We start from the raw sequence: 15,042 nt of genomic DNA, 5'->3' as shown, positions 1-15,042 counted from the left end.
GAGAGGGTCCATGAAGAACTCGAGAGGTAACAGGAAAAGCAGGGGAGGGTGTGACAAACTCTGAGAGTTGCAAGAAAAAGGGTGTATGTCGGGTATGTGTTCCTAAGAAGTCAAGAGGAGAACTGAAAATTATCTGTTAAGTTTAGTAACATGAAAGTCATCAGTGACATGACCCTGGCAAGAGTTCTTTCAATGGGTGAATAGAAGTGAAAGTAACCTTTTTCCATTTTCTCAAGAGATTTGACTGTGCAACTGTAGCTGGAGAGGAGTAAGGGGGTTAAGAGAAGGATTGTGAAGGGTGCCTGGCTGGTTCAGTCCATAGAACATAGGACTCTTGATCTTGGGTTGTGAGTTTGAGCTCCATGTTGGATGTAGAGATTACTAAAGAAAAAGAGAGAGAGAGAGAGAGAGAGAGAGAGAGGGAGAGAAGGATTTTGGTTTGCTTTTAAGATGTGAAGGATTTGAACATATTTAACTGATAATGAGATGGATCCATTTGAGAGGAGGTAGGTGAATATGCAAGAAGGAGAAAGGGGAGGTGGGGCAGAGTTTACTGAGAAGGTCAGTGGATCAGCTCCAAAACTCAGATGTAGAACTGGCTTTACAAGAGGGAAGGAGAACTGGTTGCAGAAGATGTAGTTAGGTTTCTAGCTGAGGCAGGAGAAGTTAAAGAATTGGTTGGGGCAGATATAGTTAGATTTCTAGCTGAGGCTTTTAGTAAATCAGTGAAGGACGAGGTGAGTGGCTGGAAGTTTTAGAATAGGTGAGTTAACTGGGTGGAGACATGTCCAACAGTGTTGAGAGAAAAGTGTCGCCTTATGAATTTATGGTGAACTCCAGGTATCCAGTTGGTGTGACCTCCAGCGGTGCCCAGTGGGGAGAGCAGATGGTTGAGCGTATCTAGGGGGAGGTGATGGAAGACAGGAGGGTAAGGCGTTGAGAATATTGCCAAGAAGGATGCTGAATTGATGCCTTCTGGGATCTATGATGGAAAAGGAAGGCTGGAACAAAGAACTGGATTAGGAAAAAATAAAAGATGACGAGCAAACCTGAGTTCACTCGCTCTGTGAATGTTTCCCCAGTTGTCTTGGGGAGAAGAGATTCTGCCTCCCCCCTGGTTCTTCAGGCATCCATGGAGATATTAGCCCTCACCCAAGGCAGTGGTTGTCTGTGTTTATGATGCTCAACAAAACTTTGCTGAACCTACTACACGTTGCCAAAGACTAAAGCAGTTATCAGAGCCATTCATAAATAGAATGGTTAATCATAACCATAAGTCATAATAATGCTGGGTTTTTTACTTGCCAGGCAAGGGAACACACCAGTGAAGAAATTCACTGACATGGTTTCTGGGAGGAGGAAACTTGGGATTTGTGTTTTCAGAATTAGGAAAAACAGGGGCACCTGGGTGGCTCAGTCGGTTAAGCATCCAACTTCAGCTCAGGTCATGATCTCGTGGTCTGTGGGTTCGAGCCCCGCGTCGGGCTCTGGGCTGATGGCTCAGAGCCTGGAGCCTGTTTCAGATTCTGTGTCTCCCTCTCTCTCTGCCCCTCCCCCATTCACGCTCTGTCTCTCTCTGTCTCAAAAATAAATAAAAAACGTTAAAAAAAATAAAAAAAAAAAGAATTAGGAAAAACAGGGGCACCTGGGTGGCTCAGTCAGTTAAGTGTCCATCTCTCAGTTTCGGGTCAGGTAATGATCCCACGGTTTGTGAGATTGAGCCCCGCACCCGGGTCTGTGCCAGAGCCTGCTTGGGATTCTTTGTCACCCTCTCTCTCTGCCCTTCCCCTACTCATTCTCTCTCTCTCTCTCTCTCTCAAAATAAATAAATAAGCTTTAAAAAAAAAAAAAAAGAATCAGGGGCACCTGGTGGCTCAGTCAGTTAAGCGTCTGACTTCGGCTCAGTTCATGATCTCACAGTTCGTGAGTTCGAGCCTGGCGTCGGGCTCTGTGCTGACAGCTTAGAGCCTGCAGCCTCCTTCAAATTCTATGTCTCCCTCTCTTTCTGCTCCTCTCCCGCTGATGCTCTGTCTCTCTCTCCTTCAAAAATACATAAAAACATTAAAAAAAAAAATTAAAAAAAAAGAATCATCCTCTCCTTTAAAAAAAAAAAAAAGAAAGGAAAAACCAGTTTCAAGGTGGCTATGCTAATTAACGATTGACAATAGTACCCTGGATAGGATGGTTTAGAAAAAGTCCTATTGTTCTTTGGTCACAAAGGAGTCTTCAGTGACTGCCATTATGGGCCTAGGGTCTAGGGTCACATCAGCCGGTGAGAACCAGTTGAGGGGAAGCAGCATTCAGTTTTGCTATCTCCTCAGCAAGTCCTGCTCTTAAGTGAACACATTTTCTTTCACAGTACAGTGTGTTGTTCCATGCCCTGGAGAAGCAAAGGCAGTTCCTGCTGTCCTTGGAGCTTATAGCCCAGTGTGGAGGGCAGAAGGGAAAGAGCAGAGTAGGAAGAAAATAATGGAGGAGATCCAGGCAGCAGGAGGGACCACAAGAGGGTAGCTGACCCAGCACAGGGACTGGGCCTCTGGAGACCTGTCTGGTGGAAGGAAATTACCAAGGACTAGAGCTGGTGGAGGTGGGTGGATGGTTTCAGTGAGGAGGCAGTGGGTGGTCCAGCCTTGAGGCTGGAGAGAGCCAAGCCTTACATGAGACCTGGATTTGGAAAGTCTGGGAGCCAGACAGGCTGGGCATGGGCTCTGGAGTCAGCCCGTCTGAGTTAGAACCTGGTTCCCCTGCTTATTAACTGCGTGACCTTGGGAGAGCGACTTTTCTCCAAACCACAATCTCCTCCTTTGTCAAAGGGCAATCACAGCTGCACTTAGTCACAAGGCCTTGTGGGGTCAAATGAGATCATTGGTTTGAAAGCACACTTAGCATGATGCTAGGTGTGTAAAACACACTCAACAAATAGCAGCTATTATTATTACACAGGGTCAAAGAATGTAAGGAAGGAATCTTGCAAAAACATGTAGTTCTACCTCCTTATTTTTCAAAGAAATTAAGTGACATTCCTAAAGTAAGTTGGTTTCTAGATGAGCCGTTCCTGGAATCCGGGTGTTCACTTTCTCAGTCTCATCTGATGATAAAGAAGCAATATGCTTAGTGCTTGGGCTCAAATCCCCACTCTGATAAAAGATACTAAGTGACATTCCTAAGGCGAGCTGGTTTCTGGCAGAGCTGGTCCTGGAATCTGGGTGTTTCCTTTCTCGGTCTCATCTGATGATAAAGAAGTAACATGTATAGTGTTTGGGTTCGAATCCCCACTCTGCTACTTACTACTCCATGGTATTAGACACCACAGTAAACCTGTCTAAACTTCTGCTATAAATTGGGTCAAACACCTCATTATGTTGTGGGAACCTCCTGAGTAGATCAGCACCTACGTACCCAATTCATCATAATTCTCCTTATACGTTGAAACTCTTACGTAGCCAAAATCCTGGTAAAAAAAGGAGGCTCTGCCCTGATCCCCTCCTTTTCAAGAAGGGATTAAACTAGATGACAGGCAGCTAGGACACCAGCAAGAAACCCAGCCAAGGCAGCTTCCTTATGCCTCCTTTGTGACCTTTCTTTTCATTAGCTAAAATGATGAAGCCGTCACACAGAAGCCAGGTCTCAGGTGAGCAACCCGGCAGACCATGAAATGGTCAAATTTCCCTATGCATCCTTTGGTTCGGGGAGTGGCCTTGGAGTTGGTTCAATGTAGTAGGTACAAATTCATTGCTGCAGAGTGAGATGTGGGAGGAAGGGGAAAAGGGCAGGAAGCTGTTCTGCAGCAGCTGGAACACTGGGAGAGGGAGAAGAGGGAGTTCACTGGAAGGAATTGTGGGGTTTGGTGACATGCAGTGGTGGTCTTACACGTCCTGCTCAAGAGCTGGGTTTGTTTTTCCCAGACAGTGGGGGGCCATGAGAGATTCTGGAGTGAGGGAGTGACAAGATTTGAGGGCCTTCAGGGGAGATAAAGCATTAAGGGCAGAGATGGATGATGAAAGAAAGGAGACTAGAGAGAAGTAGGGGGATGGGAGAGCTGTTTCAGAAGCAGAACAAATGTGGCCTGATTGGGTGTGGGGCCCAGGAATACAGCAGGGTCAAGACTCCACTGAGGCTGCGGGTCTGTGTGATCAGACAGGTAGCAATGTCATCTTGTCCAAAGATCCTGCTCGGAGTCCCAGGTTTACTCCACATGGTGTCTGGACTGTGGGGGCCTCTAGGTAGGTCAGTACCTACGAAGATTATAATTCTCCTTGCACATAAAGGCTCCATGAAGTCAAGACCTTGGTAGAGAAGGAGTCCCTGCCCTGATTCCTTCCTCCCCAAGGTCTCTGCTGCCACTGGCCGGTACAGACTCTAACCCAGATGGTCACAGGAGCCTCCTGCTTGTTGTTTCTTGCTCCATTTTCTCTCCACTTCAATCTACCCTACGTGTTACGACTAGGAAAAGTAGTATCCTGCACATGTTACTCATCATTGAGTAACTCTGATGGCCCTCTGCCGGCCTCAGTGTTGCTTCTCAAACTATCCGGGGTGAAGGACCAGTTTTAAAAAACATTTCCAGTCCATCATGGGTCATTGTTTTCATAAAATACCCTAAAAGTTAATTTCCAGAAAAAGGAAATAAAAAAGATGTAAAATATACATCCCAAATATTTATTATCAGATTCAATAGACATAAATTTATTCTGTCAAATTGCTATGGCTTTTTGTGCTCAGATTCCGTATTTGTTATGGGTGGACAACCGACTTTGCAGAGCAAAGTCACTGCCACCCACAGTGGCAGTGGTCTACAGGACAACATTCCAACTCCTTACCCTCTTGTTCAAACCCTCTGTAGTCTCAGGCAAACTACGCTCCAGGCTTGCTGGCCATTGGTCTCTCACTGACACGCTCCACCATGTCAATCTGGCTTGCTCACTGTCCTTCAGATTCATCTTCAGCTTTCTCAGGCTATTTCATGTTCCCCTGGCCCTAGAATGCTCCATCCTGGCTACCAACCCTTGATGCCTATTTAAATTCTAACAGCAGCGGCAGCAGATGTAGATTGAGGATTTCCTAATTTCCAGGCCCTGTGCTTTTACTCACGATTTCACTGAATCTATGTAACAGGTAGTTACTAACATTTGTAACATCTTTTATAAATCAGAGCAGATCCAGGGTTCTCGCTCTAACAACAATCATCAGCTGAGGAATGGTCACCTATCTGGGCCAGTAAGAGTTCAACACCAATTTTTGCTAGAACAAGGGGGAAGAGCTCAGCTGATAGAACTTGGGTCTGGAAATGCCAAGGGGTTTGGCTACTATAAGGGGAGGGATGTCTGAAAGTGGTAACACACAGAGGAGAGGGAAGCTGAGCAATGCAGGGACAGCCCCTGCCTCCAGTCCTGGTCTTCTTTGCTTATTCTAGTGGATGCTGGGATATGCCACCCGGTTCTTCACTGAGGACAAAAAACTTGTTCTCCAGCCCCTGGCACTGTTGCCTTGGCAGAAGAGAGCCACCTATCCTGTGTCATGCCCCTTTCCAGGGCAGCCTATAGCTAATGATGGGTTGACCTGGGGATGTAATTGCTGGCCCTCTTGCCCCCAACCCAGGACAACTCTGAAGGGTCATCCCAGCTTAGAGCTCTAGGCAGGGCCCGCTGGGCTCCTTACTGCAACCGCACCGTGGCTCAGCTTCTCCCCTCTGCCCACCCTGGTGCTGCGGTAACCAGCCTGTTGCTAATATTCTCAGGAGGGGTGAGGAAATAGGGCTAATTGCTTTACATAGGAGAAGGGACCACTGGGGTATGGGGTGGAGCAGATTTGGAGAAGAGGAGGAACCACAGAACTAGAACATGGTTTGGGAAGGAGTTTCAAGAAGTCAGTGGGTCCAAAGTAGGATAGGGAGAACTTCAAAACCTTGCCACAGGAGAAACAGGTGAAGGAAGTGAAAATATTTGGTAGAGAAGGAGAGATTTGGGAAGATTATGACCGCATTCTTCACATATTTACAGGCAATCAAGTAGGGGCTGGATCAAACCCTTCTGCTGGGTCTTCCCTTTGACCCTCTACAGTTCATTCCCACACATTCAGATCAGGTCATATCGCTCTCCAGCTGAAAATCCTCCAGTGGCTTTTCACCATACTATTTATACTCTTTTTTATTCCTTTGAGAGAGATGGAGAGAGAGAGAGAGAGAGAGAGAGAGAGAGAGAGAGAGAGAGAGAGAGAGGGAAAGAGAGGGAGAACCTGAGCAGGGGAGAGGCAGGAAGAGAAACTTCAAGCAGGCTCCCAGCACAGAGCCTGACATGGAGCTCGATCTCACAACTGCGAGATCACGACCTAAGCTGAAATCAAGAGTCAGATGCTTAACCGACTGGGCTACCCAGAAGCCACTTGCCATACTATTTATAGAACACAAGTATCTTTTCAATGACGTGGAGGTCTTTCCTAATCTGGTTCTTGCTTTCACTTTCCCACCTTATCTCTACTGTATCTTCCCCTCACTTACTCTTCTAGCTGCACTGGCCTTCTTTTTGCTGTTCGCTGAATACACCAGCCCATTGCTACCTCAGGACCTTTGCACCAGCTGCTCTCTTTGGCTGTTCTTCTATGAGCTCTTTATTCACTCCTTTCCCTGTTTTGTTCAGTCTTGAACCAAAGGTTATTTCATAAGAAATATTCCCTTAACTAGTTCCTACCTCATTGCCCTGTTTTGTGTCCTTCCTAGGTCTCTTTGCTTCCTGAGATGGTTTTGCTACACCAGCCAATTGCTACTTCAGGACCTGTGCACCAGCTGCTCTCTTTGGCTGTTCTTCTATGAGCTCTTTATTCACTCCTTTCCCTGTTTTGTTCAGTCCCTACCTCATTGCCCTGTTTTGTGTCCTTCCTAGGACTCTTTGCTTACTGAGATGGTTTTGCATCTTTGCTTCTTATGTGATTCTGTCTCCTGACTATCTCTCATAGAGAATGCAAACCTGACATGAAAAGAGATATGTCTGTCCTCTTCACCACTGTACCTAAAGCATGTGGTATGGTTTTGGCACACGGCAGGTGCTCATAACTATTTGTTGAGTAAAATAATGAATGAGCACAGGCCTCAAAAATAGCTCTAGAGCTGAGAGGTGGACAATCTGTAGAGCAGACTTTTGAAGCTGTAGCTGGCAGGCTCAAAGCCTCACCATGGAGGTGAATGTCACTTAGCAGGGAACCAGCAGGCCACTGGGAATGTGGGGTTTGCAGTCAGATAGATCAGGGTGTACATCTTGGCTCTGCCAATTCCCAGCTGGCCACAAGCCTCGGACAGGTTCCTTGACCTTGAAAAGCCTCAGTTCTCTCATCTGTAAGGATAGGAGTATGAGCTGAAACCACTCCCTAGGGGCACTGGGATGACTAAACTTGGGAAGCCCTCAGTGAGTGCTGGGCACTTAGCAAGTGCTCAATAGATGTTAGCTCTGCAGTTTGGCTGTTCAGTTTCTGTTGCTTCAGAGATTACTGGTCCTACTGCCATTACCTCCATGAGGCCACAAGAGCTGGGGACTCACATGGGGACCATGCTGCCACAATCCCTTCCCAGGCAACCAGCTGATATTTTGTTCCCTGTCACACTAACTGCCCTGGGGGCCGGAAGAAGCAAGCAGAAGTTCCCTGGGTTCAGGGGTGGGGGTGGGGGTCGTGAGTTACCATCTAGACTGTAACTTGTCCATTTCCTGCCACTGACACAAACCAGAGCTGATCTCCTGGGGTTGGAGGCAGGTGAGGAAACAGTGAGCGGTTTCTTCGCGGGACTCCTAGCCGTTACAAGAGTCCCAATATGGCACACGTTACTCCAATCTGCGCTACTACTGTGTGAAGCTGAGTGTGTTTTGTGATGAAGCAGCAGGAGAAAGCTGGGGTCCTGCTGGGAGCAGCTCTGCCACAGGGGTGGGTGGAACAGGGAGGGAGAGGCCCTGTGTGTAGAGGAGCCCACTTTCCGCTGGTCCTGCACCTTCCTTCCTCTGGCTAACACGCAGGTGACAGGTTTATGCATCCTGACCCAGAAAAGAGCTGGTCACAGTCAGCCAACATGACAGAGGGGACACCATTGCACAATAGGTAAATACAGGCTGAGGCTATCATCTCTATGTCCCTTCTGCCCCTTTGTGACGGCAAGGGAAATTTCTTTCTTCTATTCAGATGACAACAGCAGCTGACACTATCCATACAAAGAAGGAAACACCTACACGGCATGCACTCACGGCAGCCTGGGCACGGTTCTGCAGCACTTCACCGGTGTCGCTTGTATAATCCTATGCGGTGGCCAGCATCATTACCCCCCATTTACAGATGAGTGAAATGCTCCTCAGCGAGGTTAGTAACTTGCACAGGCTTATGCCACCGGCGACGGGCAAGGCCAGGACGGTAACCCAGGCGGTCTGGCTCCGGAGTGCGTACTCGATCGCCATGCAAACTGGCCTATGTCTAAGGGGGATGGTTTGCCTTGTCCACGGTGGGCTTCCCGTCACTGTGGTGACAGTCTGATAGGAAAAGATACGATTCAGTAGGCAGAGAGGGAAAGGACAGACCTGAGGTCCCTGGGTGGGGAAAAACACATAGTTTGGAACAATGCTGGGAGGGTCTGACCACAGCAAACCCCCTCGGGCGTCAGGTTCCCCTTAAGAATGTAACAGACACCACCTACTCCCCCTCAGGTTCCCTCAGGAATTGACGAAAGACCTAACTGAAAACAAGTAGACCTTAAAACGTATGACCCACAAGGAACGGTCCTCACGGTGAGAATGAGCCAATCGGGAATGGACGGCCACAGATGCCCTCCTCCCCCGCCCAACACGATGGAAACGAGCCAATCAGGAATGGACAACCCAGCACCGAGAGCTACCCGGTCAGTAAGGGTAGGACCTGAGAAGGAATAACGGGGAAGGGATGGGGCGGTGTGACCAGGACCTTATAAAACAGGACCCTTGCCTACAGTCCTCAAGCATTCACTTTCGAATGTCCTCTCTCTGTAAAGAGAGCTTTCATACTATTCTTCCTTTCTGATCTTATACTCTAATAAACTTGTGCCTGCTGCCCATTTGGTGCCCACCTCGTCATTCTTCCAAATAGCGAGACAACGAACACTGGGTATTGCAGTAAAAAATCCTTCAACGACAGGGGTCAGCAACCGAGCTAGACAGAGAGGTCTCTGGCGTGTATTTAGCGTATCCTCTGTGTCTGGCTTGGAGCTGAGCACTCTGCCAACAGCATCTCACGTCAGGCTCGTGACACCCCTGCCAGCTAAAATGGTCATCTCGCTTACCAGGCAAATATACTGGAATTAAAGAGATTGGGTAACTGGCCTAGGTCTCTGGGCTGGCGAGGCTGGAGCTGGGAATCCAGCAGGCCTGACTACCCCAATCCAGAGTTCTCGAGCACTCACCACGGCCAGTTTCCAAAGGATTAAACATCAGAGGCACTGGATTGGACCAGCTGACTTCTGGGGTCCTAGCTAACGTGAGATGTCCCGGGGGCTAAGTTTCTGACACAGAACCCCACAAACCCTTGAATGGCTCTGGTTTCTAGGCCAAAGAAGTAGTCGCTACGTTTCAGATATTATATTTAAGTATTTCACTTCCCAGTCTTTTTTCTCAGTGAAGCCTTCCTTCGCTACTCTGTCTAACCTTCACCTTCAACATTCCCTGTCTTGGTTTCCTATTTCATTTTTCTCTACAGCTCCTATGGCTCATCTAACATACCCATCTATTGTTTATGTTTAATCGTCGCTGTTAAAATGTAAGGTCAAAAAAAGGCAGGAGTCTTGTCTGTTTTGTTCAGGCTCTGTCCCCAGTGCAGCACAGGACAGTGCCTGGCACGTAATAGGTGTTCAATAAATGTTGTTCCACGAATCAGTGTATGAACTGCCTGAAGACAAAAGCTCCTGGCTACAAAGAGATCAGGATGTGGTCTACTGAGTCTCTGGCCTCAGTGGGGCATTCAGGAGGCATTTCCCTGTGTCGGCGACTGTTTTTTTCTGTCACACGCAGACACTGAAAACTGGTCTGCCAATAGCTCTGGGATTATAGGACTCCTCAAAGCCCGAATGAAGGAACCAGCCAGGGCCATCAGACAAGTGAGGCACAGGGAAGCCACTTCTCTGGAGGTTGGTGAGAAGAGCCAGATCACAGGCCCAGCAGGTTGGTAGAGGGCAGGGGGCAGGTTGGCGACCAGGGGGCAAGTTGGGCGGCGAGCGGCAGCCGGTAGGAGCGCGAGCGCAGACACCCGCAAGTGGCCTAGAGCGCGCACCCACCAGCCCGCCGCAGGGAGCACTAACGTAACCTGCCGAACTTCCGTTTTATAACGAGGGGAGGGGTGTTCAGGGCTGCACCTCGTGGCAGGGTCGTTGCGGGGACTCGCGGAGATCATGCAGGTGGGCCTGAGCACCGCTCCGCAAAGTCGGAGGCCTTGGGCAGGCGGCGCGCAAGCGTGGTGAGGCGACGGCGGAGGAAGGACAGGTGGCGGCGCCTGGAGGCAGAGCCTGCGGCCGGAATCCCGGACGTCAGCCGCGGGTCGGCGTGGGCGGAGCCGCAATCTGAGCAGGGCGGAGGCCTGGGCGCGGAGGTGTTCCCGGGGGCGGGAGGCGGCAATCTGTGTCTATAGGCTCCCCTAGGACACACCGCCTGAACCTGGCCTTGGCCAGTTACGCTCCGAGTGGTGCCGACGCGCTGCGCGGTTGCTCAGTCCTCTCACGGCGTCCAGCCGTACGCACCTGCTGCCTGCACCTGCTGCCCAGCCCGCCACAGCCCGGCCTCAGCATGACGGACCGGGCGGCCTTCGACACGGATATCGTCACCCTGACCCGCTTCGTCATGGAAGAGGGCAGGAAGGCCCGCGGCACAGGCGAGATGACCCAGCTGCTCAACTCGCTCTGTACTGCGGTCAAAGCCATCTCCACCGCCGTGCGCAAAGCGGGCATTGCGCACCTGTGAGTCAGGCCTCTGGCCATCGGGCAGCAGCGTCCTGTCTGTTCCGCTGGGGATGTGTGGTCCCCTTCCTCCTAATGCCAGCCTGCCTGTCTGTCTGACAGATGGGAGTCTGTCTCTCTCTTTCCCTTTTCCTGGTAGCCTCTTCTCCCAAAGCCTGTCCAACTGCACTTATGCCCTGGCTCCCCTCCCTTGAGCTTGGGGGTGCCCCAAGGGGGGGTTGGACCTGGCTCACAGTCCACAGCCGTCTCCATTCTGCAGTCCTCTCCTCTGGGCTGAGCAACCTGCTTTGCACCCACTCTCCGCCTCTCCCTGGTGAAACTGGCTAGCCAGGCCGAGCACCTGGCCTGCCCACCATACGCAACCGGGCCTCCTACAGGAGAGTGCTGGCGCAGGTGCCTCCTTTCCCTTTGTCTTCTTTGACCTCCTTCACTTCCTCTGGAATTGGGGTCCCAAGCTCAGGTTTCTGATTTAGTAGTACCTCCTTGACCCTAAACAAGTCCCGTTAGGAAGAAAGGAAACCCAAGGTAGGCTGGGAGGAAGCCTGCATGCCCAGAGCTCCCAAGAGTAGCAATGATTGCGAGCAAAGGGCTGCTATAGGTCTGGGGTGTCTGAGAGTCTGCATTTCTAAGAAGCTCTGCGGTAGGTGGTGCAGATGCTGAGAATCTGCACATCATGTTGTGTGTGTAGCAGAGGAATCATGGGACATGGGATTCAAAGGGCGCCTTTTTATGAGGCTTTTGTAAGTAACACAGATACCCTTCGGTTTACTCTGGTGTGCACAGGTACTTTATATTTAGATTGGTCCTCTGCCCACACTGCTTCCTAATGTTTCCTACACTTAGGAATACTGTAAAAATGTGTATGATGCTCATAGCTGATCTGAAAAAATATAATGTGGACGACCTGGATTCCTTTTCTAGTGAGCTGTCTGGCTTTGGTCCCATACAGTGGGTTGGCGGAGCTAATTCTTAAAAAAAGGGGGGGGATGTCGATCACGTTTATTCAGATGATAAGCAGAGACAGGCCTTGCAGGGATTGGAACAAGTATGTTAGGAAGGTGGTGGTTCCATTACTATTTCACCTACAGCCACTTTTAATAATATGTTTCAAAGGAGCCTTTGTTTTAGGAAATACTCAGTTAACATCTTCGTTCAGATTTAATTTACAAGTATAGGTGCCCTCACCACCTTTCTTGCCTTTGAGGACCAGGGAGATTTGTGAAAAAGGGTGCTTGGCATTTCTTGTATTATTTAAAAAACATGTCAGTACCTTTCAAAATCCTCAAAAGACTCAGAAACCCAAGATGTGCTCTGATGTGTATCTTTCTCACCTTTAAAATAGCCTCAGCCTTAGAGGGACCTGGACAAAAGGGTGCTAGATAAGAGTGTATATTTAAAAAAAATTTTTTTAACATTCATTTATCATTGAGAGACAGACACAGAGTATGAGCAGGGACACAGAATCGGAAGCAGGCTCCAGGCTCTGAGCTGTCAGCACAGAGCCCGAGGCGGGGCTCGAACTCACAAACTGCGAGATCATGACCTGAGACAAAGTCGGACGCTTAACTGACTGAACCACCCAGGCGCCCCTAGAGTGTGTATTTTAGACCAGATAGTTGTAAATACCAGATTAAAAAAATATTGCTGTTGTGGGGCGCCTGGGTGGCTCAGTCCATTGAGCGTTCAACTCTTGATCTCAGTTCTGGTCTTGATCTCAGGGTTGTGAGTTCATGCCCCACACTGGGCTCTGCATCAGGCGTGAAACATACTTGAAAAAAATATGTTGCTGTTATTACTATAAGCTACCTAATAAGTTGTACTCCTTGACAAAACTTCATATCACTCAAAAGAACACAAGGGAAAAAGTGAAACCCATCTCATATCCATTTCTTGGGGTATCAACTATTAATAATTTACTGGTTATCTTCCCAGATACTTCTTTATACTCATACAATATTTACATATGTATATAGCCTATATGTAATATAGCAAACAAAATGGCATCACACTTAATATATTCTTCTGTAGTTTGCTCCCGTCATTTAACATATATAATGAAAAGCCTTCAATGTCAGGACATATAAATCCACCTCCTTCTTTTTAACTGTTGTGTAGTGTTTCATGAGCTATTTAGTGTATCATGGGCTATTTAACCCTTCCTCTATGGTAGGGCATTACACAGGTCTTTGTTTCAAGCAGTGTTGTACCTATAGAATAGGGGTTGATGCCTGGTTGTGTGGGTAGTTGACAGGGGAGGACCAGGAACTTGGACACTTCTGAACCCCTGTGGGAAAATAAGAACTTGGTTATCTCAGTATGACATGGTCAGTTGGGCAGGCAGCAGTAAGACAAGATCTCAAGCCAGGCCTCCAAATTACATTAATTATAGGCTTTGATGAAAAGGCCGTGCCTGCAAATAACTTGTTACTGCTGAAGACTTGCCCTTAGGAAGGCATGTACCCAGAGGAACAACATGATTGCAAATTTGCAGGAACCTCACAGAAGCCAGTTTATAGAGCTCAGTCATGTCTCACCAGGGACACATCAGTTTAAAAGTAGAGCCTGGAGTGCGATATCTCTCTTGCTCTCTCTCTCTCTGTCTGTCTCTCTCTTTCAACTGATAGTTGCTGTGGTAGCCAGCTTCATTGTAGTTGATAAGACATTCATAGAATCACAGAGTTTTGAAAGACTCAGAAGTCACCTAGTCTAGCCCCTCTTTGTACAGATGAGGGCCCTGAGGGCTGGGGGGGGGGGGCGCGGGGGGAGGGCTGAGGGTGAGATGCATAGACCTGTTGCCCAGGCTGGGAGTCTTTATACCACGCGGCTCCGACTTTATTTTTCCGAAGTCAGTTAAAGCTCATCTGACTCTAAACCTTACCCATTAATTTTATTTTTGATGCAAATTAAGAATTGTACCTCAAGAAGCCATTGTGCTTCTAGAAAACCTGTTCTTGAATGCTTATCTCTGTGCTTCTGCCTCCCCTCCATCCATTCTCTGGAGCGAAGGTAATGCCATTCATACAAGGGGCAACCCACCTTCTGTTCTCCCAAGGAGAGGAGTCAGCAGCCTGTAAGTGGATCTGATGAATTTATGGTTCAAACTGAAGTGATTGCTCTTGTCTTTGTTTTCACTCCTTTGGGAGAAAGTGGTTCTCCAGTGGTTTAGGCTTTTGCTTAAGGCATATGAAGTTGATTTCCCTTTGTACGTGTTTCCAAATCATTGCCTGAAGAATTCGCTGGTTCTGTTTAATTCAACAGAACGTTATTGAACACCCACAACGTGCAGAATTCTAGGAGAGATTGAGGGATGAGAACAACAGAGAGTTTATGCTGTAAGACAAGTATAGAATTAGTTACAAAACACAATAGAGTTCCTGAAAGATGCTTTCATAGAGATGCCAAAAATACAATGTGGATGGATGTGTTATGCCCGAAGTTCTGAAACCTCCCACAAAAGACCACCAGAGTCGTAAGTCAAAGCCAAGCGGCAAGGGTCATTTATTGCAGGTTCGAACCTGGACCTCTGCACCCCCGTTGCCGGTGACGCCAAGAGGCCCTGAGAGAGGTTTTTACACCCCTTTTATAGACAGGTACAAACAAGTCATGGGGAAACCAGGAATTTTTCACAGTTACAGAGCTGCGATTGGTTGGTGTTTAAAGTTGGACACTTAACAGTATTCGATTGGTTCCTGCCTTTAGGTCAGACCACAACCGGGGGTACGGGTATCACAATGATCAGGAATACACGGATGTGCCAGGCAACAATGATTGATCAGGAGTACACAGATGTGCCAAGTAACAATGGTTGATCAGGAATATACGGATGTGCCAGGCAACAATGATTGATCAGGAGTACACAGATGTGCCAAGTAACAATGGTTGATCAGGAATATACGGATGTGCCAGGCAACAATGATTGATCAGGAATACATGGGCGCGCCAAGCAATTGTACAGAAGCGGAACAAGCTGGTTAAGCTTGGTTCCCTTAACTTAAGCTTTTAAGTTTCAATTTTCTCAGGCCTTTCAGATGCAAAGGATTGTGGGGCACTGAGATGGGCATTGGCAGTGAGCAGGGAAAGATGATCCCAAGTCCTGA

At 48.3% G+C, this 15,042-nt stretch overlaps 1 protein-coding gene across 1 annotated transcript in view; it reads left to right on the top strand.

The window, feature by feature from the left end:
- Positions 1-10,436: 10,436 nt before the first annotated feature.
- FBP1 (fructose-bisphosphatase 1) overlaps positions 10,437-15,042 on the top strand; it is a 28,001-nt gene continuing 23,395 nt past the window's right edge. The window contains exon 1 of the mRNA XM_007089007.3: positions 10,437-10,945. Within this exon, the coding sequence (XP_007089069.1) occupies positions 10,776-10,945 (170 nt within the window). The 5' untranslated portion in view covers positions 10,437-10,775. The remainder of the gene's footprint in view (positions 10,946-15,042) is intronic.

This window comes from Panthera tigris, chromosome D4 (genome assembly GCF_018350195.1).
Source record: "Panthera tigris isolate Pti1 chromosome D4, P.tigris_Pti1_mat1.1, whole genome shotgun sequence".
NCBI classification, from domain to species: domain Eukaryota; kingdom Metazoa; phylum Chordata; class Mammalia; order Carnivora; family Felidae; genus Panthera; species Panthera tigris.
Note: the sequence above shows the minus strand (reverse complement) of the source record. Positions and strands in the feature narration are given on the sequence as shown.